General features: G+C 34.9%; 1 protein-coding gene across 1 annotated transcript; it reads right to left on the reverse strand.

The window, feature by feature from the left end:
• Positions 1-3,004: 3,004 nt before the first annotated feature.
• LOC112193863 (homeobox protein knotted-1-like 1) lies at positions 3,005-6,742 on the reverse strand. Its single transcript, XM_024334112.2, has 5 exons — positions 6,140-6,742; positions 5,857-5,970; positions 5,379-5,529; positions 3,592-3,842; positions 3,005-3,474 (listed from the first exon to the last, which is right to left on the reverse strand). Exons 1-5 carry the CDS (start codon positions 6,404-6,406, stop codon positions 3,268-3,270), a joined length of 990 nt encoding a protein of 329 aa, XP_024189880.1. The 5' UTR covers positions 6,407-6,742; the 3' UTR covers positions 3,005-3,267.
• Between the last annotated feature and the right edge of the window lie 340 nt (positions 6,743-7,082).

Raw genomic sequence — 7,082 nt, forward strand, 5'->3', positions numbered from 1 at the left:
AGGAACAGTCGAAAACCCTAGGATATAAATACAGGGTTAAGCAGCGAAATAAAAGACCTCTCTCGAATCAATCAATCCCAGCGATTACAAAGCCTCCTCGGAGCAAACCCTCAGCCTCGTTGAAACTCGGTGACCGCCCGCCAGTCCTAGTCTCCTCACGAGCCGACTGTCAGCCTCACCAGATCAACCTGGCGACCGTACTTCCAGTCCCAGTCTCCCTAGGAGCCGATTGCGAGCACAACCGCCACTGTTACTTCCAGCGAAGCAAGGGTAACGCCCTCGCAACCCAGCGAAGCTAAAGTCACTCTTTAGCAAACCCGTGCTTCTCTCAACTTCCCAGTGATTGCTCTGCTTAGTCTACAACACTAAGTATCGATTCGGTGAACGCGAAGAAACCACACCAAAAGTCCTTTCCCGAAAGGCAAGAAAAGAACCCTGTGACGAGGTTGGTGCTCTCCTCATCCACAGCGCTTGAAGAAGAAGTCAGGTCACGGGACTACCCCAACGACTGCACCCCGCGGTGCTGGCACGCCTGCGCAACTACTCGCTCAAAAAGACTGTTTGCACACCAGCTGGTTTTGGAGCCAAACACAAACAACATAATATAAGAAGCAGCATATGAAACTTAGCAGTGAAGCTTTTAAAAATCTGTGGGACAATTTACTGATCTGTGATAAACATATAAAGTTCTAAATTAATTTTTAAGAATTACTCAAGACACCCATCTATAGAAATATCATGTTTACCGACTTTTTCTATTTCTATTTCAAAAATCAACTTGAATCAAGGCTCAAGTTATTTCACATTTGACTAACCTAAGCCATATATAAAGACGGATCAAAAGTCTGTATAATCTTACTAAGCTAAAACTATGGATTCAAGAACAAATAAATTTTAAGATCATAATCATCTTTCATTTCTATTTGCAAAAATCCAATATGAGCTAATATTTGTGTTTTTCTTTAAAAAAAAAAAGGAAATTTTAAATACACACCTCAAACTACTTAATACACATCCCTATTATTTTATATTTCAAATCAGATTTTATAGATAGATTAAATGACCAAAATAAACATCTATATATTAAAAGAAAAATAACAATAATCATATCTTCCTTATATGATTCTATAATTATAAACACAATAAATTTCTATACATGCAACCTCATTTAAAATAAGAATAAAGTTAAAACAAGAATAAAGTTAGAAACCATATAATTTAAATTTTCCTTAAATAAATTGTAATTAAATGGGGTGAGAAACCATATAATTTAGAATTTCAAAATCAATGGCATTAAATGTTTTTAGAACAAATCGCTTTACTCCCTCTTTTAGTTTTTTTTTTCTTTTTCTAAAAGTTATGATTAGTCAATTTATTATCTAATATAAAACATCACAGATATAAAACTTTGTAATTGTTAATTTGTTTGACCATCCAATGACAATTTCGTAGTTCTGTCGTTGTGGAGAAACTACTGATACAGTTTTGCTTGAATAGTCAACTCAAAATTTTTATACTTGATCAATATGGTGTTTGGTGGATAAGAACTCAAATAATACAAAACATATTTCTAAGCATCTATTTGAAGGGATCAATAATGAATCCTTATGGATTTCTCAATAACTAAGACAAGTAATTAATATGGTCAGTTATACTAATCAAATTAAATAGTAGCCTTAATGTTGTTAAATAATAGTGTATTTCATGATTTGTTAGGTTAAGGATATTTTAGGTAATTTGAGTTGTGTATTTAGTAAAATATTAAAATGAGAAATTAAATGGTAGGTGTATTGAGTAAGGAGTGTGTATTAAGTAATCAGGGGTGTGTATTTAAAACTTCTCAAAAAAAAAAAGGACAAAAGAGTCAAAATAAATAAAATAAAGGGCAAAATGGGCATGTCACTATTAAATGAACAATACAACACCCATTATACTTTAGAATATATCTTGAAGCATTAATTTCATAAGAAGGAGATGCAAGATTTGGGAAACTGGCAAAGAAGAAACAGAAAAGGAGGATAGGGAGGGGGTGGATTGTCAGACCATAAAAAGGAGGGATATGGTTGGGTGGTGGGGGTGAGTTTGATTTAAAAAAGAAAAATAAGTATATATTTATGAAAGTCAATAACTCAATATAAGTCGGTGGATTTAGTTTTACACACATGTCGCTTTATCATTGAAAACTTAAACAAGTTAGAGCAAGTTCACCCATTAGGTCACCAGGTCACTCACTATTCACTGCTTTTTAGTGCTAATTTCACCATATGGGTCACGAACACAGTGTATTTTGTGCTCTGGGTCAACCTATACAGTGTTCTAGGTCACCATAGTGACCTGCACAATGTATTTTGTGTCCTGGGTCACGGGCACAGTGTATTTCTTGATCTAGAGAATGAAAATATACACTAAAAAACAGTGAATAGTAAGTGACCCGGTGACCCAACCAGTGAACTTGCTTTTAGGAGGGGAATAGCTTAAGAGAGGATCCTCTTCCAAAAGAGAGAATTCCACAAATGGTCACTCAACTATGACTCATTCGACACTTTGGTCACTGAAGTTTCAAATATATCACTTTGGTCACTCAACTATTACATTGTCAATCACTTAAGTCACCCAAAGAGTATTTTTTATAATTTTTTTTAATGAAAAAAATTAACAAAGTGACTTAAGTGATTGACAATGTAATAGTTGAGTGACCAAAGTGATATATTTGAAACTTCAGTGACTAAAGTGTCGAATGAGTCATAATTGAGTGATCATTTGTGAAATTTTTCCCTTCCAAAATTAGCAAAGGTTAATATCCAACCAGTAAACACCTTCTATAACCCTAGTATTCCAGGTCAAACAAAGATCAAATAGGAAAGAATAAAAGAAAAAGGAGAGAGAGAGAGGTGATTGGGTTTTGGTGCCGCGGTAATCGGTGAAACTTTTTTTTTTCTTTCTTTTTCTCTATTTTACATTATAAAGGGATAAATTAAAAACTTTGAGTGATAAAACGTAGTATTGGGTGAATAATATATATATTAGGGTGGAAATAACCTCACCCTTGTTCTTAAGGTCATCCAAGGCTATAGAATCAGAATGTACAAGCTAGCTTACTAACATTAATTAGTTGCGAGATTCACATAACAAAGATGAAAGAAATCACTAAAATTAGAGCTAGGCAAGCTGATAATCAAAAACTAATACTAATGGTTATTGAGTGATGATATGATGATTTCACATCATTCAACCTGCTGCTCATTATTTCCCAAATGCATGGATCGATCACATCATATCATCATTTCCGAATCCAGTGTCAAATAGCATACTGGGTCCTCCTTCGCCATTGATGCTACCACTAACATTCTCCATGAGAGCGAACTTCATGTCTTCAGATGGCTTCCAGTGCCTCTTCCTTTGGTTTATGAACCAATTGTTTATCTGCCTTTGGTCCAGACCAGTTGCCACAGATAGTTGCATTTTCTCCTCTTCCTATTCATACATAAATAATAGTAAAGGGAAACTAATTGATCCATTAAAAATTACCTGCATTTGAAAGTTTAGATATTTAACTTCCATTATATAATTGGCATATATTGAATCCATTACCGTAGGATATGGCCATCTATAGTGAGTGTTCCACCAGTCCAATAGTGCAGACCTAGCATCCTTCGGAAGCTTTCCTTTCTTTCTTGTCTTTAAGAAGTCCTTCTTCAGCTTGCTGAGGTAGCCACTGTACTTATGCAGCAGCATATCTTTAAGCTCCCTATCACAAGCACGAAACGCTGAGATTTCTTGGCCCTCGGCTGCTTCCACCTCCCCATAACTTAAGTCCTCTTCTGAACTTCCAACTGCTTCATCTGGCAAGGGTAATATGAATTAGTGGAATTATTTATAAAGCATTTTGCTACTTCATAGGTACAAGTTATATTACAAGTTTTGTTACATTATAATTAAGCTTTACAAAGTATTTAGTAAATTAATAGATCTCACAATTGCATGTATGATTAATCAATTTTTGTATTTTTTTGTTTTCACTACAGCCGTATCTCTTCCTTGCATCAAATTAGACCACCACAATCACAACAAAATTAGTAATAATCAAGAAATGCAGAAAACTTCATGTATCATGAAGAAAAGATCTCCTTGTTTCAATCTGAAAATACTTGAACAATTTCAACTCAAAGTAGCATCAATCAAGAAAGCAAAACTTATAGGGTTTGAATTCCTCTCATTTTGCACTCACACAACTCCCTTTTTTTTATACTCTATCATTCTTTTAATTATTGATCTGAGTTTCCAAAGAACTATAGAAATTACTAAAACATTAGAAAGTGACAAAAGTATGAAAATCACTTCTATTGGATTGTTGTTACTGCAACCAAAAAAAAAAATTGTGGTTATGTGCATGAAGTTTAACTTAAAAAAATTGTTGTAAATTTAAGTTAAAATGTGGTTTCAGTAACTTAAATTTACAACCACATGACGAGACTGAATTTCACATAGCTTTCACCAGCTACAAAGAGAAATGTCATTAACACTAACCAGAATGTTCAAAAATGAACTATGACTTGATAGTTTGAATTATTTTTTCTTGTAGTTTTCAGAATTTTCAGTTTATAGCTACAATATAATATTTCAGCAATAATAATATTTTTTTCTTCTAAAATTAGGGTATATATAGAAATTATAGTCTTATGTTGTTTATAGAAATTAGGGTCTTAATCAGAATACCATCTGTTAACCAGTTTTTTGGAAATTCTTTTTGTAATGGGGAAAACTGAACTACAAAGAGAAATGTCATTAACACTAAAGAGAATGTTCAAACATGAACTATGTCTTGATAGTTTGAATTATTTTTTCTTGTAGTTTTCAGAATTTTCAGTTTATAGCTACAATATAATATTTCAGCAATAATAATATTTTTTTTCTTCTAAAATTAGGGTCTATATAGAAATTATAGTCTGATGTTGTATATAGAAATTAGGGTTTTGTAATGGGGAAAACTGAGGGAAGTTTATTGTCTACCCATAAAAACCAATCCCTATAATCAAGGCTACACACAAAGAATAGAGACGTGGGGAGTATATAAGTGATGGTAACATAACACTAGCAATGGAAGCATATGGGTAATTACTGATCTATCAAAAGTGTAATTTATGAGCTCAACAACCCTCAAAGTATGTTCCCAAAAAAAAAAAAACTAACCTCAAAGTAACACTTTGTACCTGTCACCTCCACTCAGATATGACTCCTCCTAATTTCTAGGGCATCAAACATCATCTTGTAATTACCAAGAAGTCATGATTTACGGTGGGAAACCCCAAAACTAAATTAATGCATACCAGCTGAGTGATTATCCCGTTTACTAAGCTTAAAACTAAACCAATGCATACCAGTTGAATGATAGTCCGAGTTGGGTTTCTGAAATGTGCCTTTGCAGAGGTTGCTAAGCTGCAATTCAATGTTGCTCAAGAATGCGGTGGCTTCAACAACCGGTTTAGAAAGCTCTTCCTTGTATGTATGAAGAATCCCACAGTATGAGTCCTTGCAAAAGAGTCGCCATACTAGACATTAATTTCACAAAATTCATTCCTACTCTTACTGAGACTCTTCCCAAGTCCCAGTTCAGGTGTAAAAGCCTAATAAAGTTCAATTTATTTTGATTTCCAAGAATGGGGCTTTTGAACTGGTTGGAATGACAAATCAACAGTAAGAGATCAAAGACTTATTGGGAAACGCGAATGGAAACATCATGAGTAGTATAAATAAGATACCACAAAAGATTAATAAATTTGATTAAAGATGGATACAACGTGACTGAGTGAGTATTTTATCTGGTGCTTGAAATTAAATAGATAATTACAGTTATACCATGAACTCATCTAGTTCTGGATCAGCTCCTATCTCACTCCTGCAAGTGCTTATGGGGAGGCTTAGCCGCCCTATTTCTTCAAGTAGGCTTTTCATCTCTGGTGGAGCTCCAACCTATAATTACAGACAAAGTACGAAGAAATTAACTCTTAAACCCTCCATGTATACTTTCAAGCAAGAAAAAATTATCATTTTGTTCTCCTTTCTTTTATTTTTCAGAAACTAATCCGGGCTATGATAATAGTATGCAAGTAACATGCTCGCAAAAGGAAACAGAAATTACCTTTTGGCAATCTATGTAAGCAGAAACCAAATCTGGGTAACGAGGGTGATTGGCTATCTGGGTCTTAATCAGCTGGTTCATACTCTGATCCGTTTCAAATTGGAGCATGTTGAGGTTGAGGTTACCGTCACTTAGTATTAACGGACCACCATGATAACCAGCACCACCACAAGTAGCAGTAGTCCTAGTATCATTTTGAACCTGATTCACATTCTCCGATGAGCTTGATATTATATTCATAGGGTTTAGCCTGTAAAAATCATCCATAATATATCCCTCACAATGTTTCAATGTCTAGTTGATGTTGAGATCCAAGAAACTAATGAGAGAGAGAGAGGCCTAAGTAGAGAAGTTATGCAAAGTGTTGTTGCAGAAGATCTGCAGGTAAAGTAAGAGAGCTAGCCATTAGAGCTCTGGCAATAGCTTTCAAGGTTTCAAAGAGAGAAGAAGCCGTCATGCCTCAGAAACTGAACTTCAAGGTGGGATATATAACACAGAGAAAGTGATTAATTGTAAGGTGAGGCTTAGATAGATACCGGGGTAGAAGAAAGAAGTCCCAATCCCAAAGGGTTTAAACCAAAAAAGAAAAGCTTTTTCGCAAGGGAAAAGACTAGACTTACTTTCTTTTCCGAGAAAACCTCAGTAAAGAGAGAACACAGAGATATAAAGAACATGAAACAGGAATCACCAAGTAACTGTTACGGTTTGTTTGCATGTGTACGTGGCCACGTGTGTGAGAGACAGGTCACACCCATATCAGAGAACAAATAACCCCACCGTCTGAAACGGTGATGTTCCGATTTGACAAGGTTAAGTTTGAGGTGAGGTGAAACCCTAGTCCCATATAGGCCTGTAATACATAGACCTTCCCCTCTTTTCTTTCCTCTTTATCTCTCTCTGCATTTGCATTGGGAATTTGGAAACTTGACAAGACAGTCTGAAT

Source organism: Rosa chinensis, chromosome 3 (assembly GCF_002994745.2).
Source record: "Rosa chinensis cultivar Old Blush chromosome 3, RchiOBHm-V2, whole genome shotgun sequence".
NCBI lineage: Eukaryota > Viridiplantae > Streptophyta > Magnoliopsida > Rosales > Rosaceae > Rosa > Rosa chinensis.

What these genes read in the sequence shown, in the direction of transcription:
- LOC112193863 (XM_024334112.2), bottom strand. Translation starts at nt 6,406, where the DNA reads ATGGATGATTTTTACAGGCTAAACCCTATGAATATAATATCAAGCTCA. An exon ending in CTTACATAGATTGCCAAAAG is followed by an intron (nt 5,971 to 6,139) that starts GTAATTTCTGTT and finishes CTGTAATTATAG; the next exon opens with GTTGGAGCTCCACCAGAGAT. An exon ending in CAGAACTAGATGAGTTCATG is followed by an intron (nt 5,530 to 5,856) that starts GTATAACTGTAA and finishes CTCTTTTGCAAG; the next exon opens with GACTCATACTGTGGGATTCT.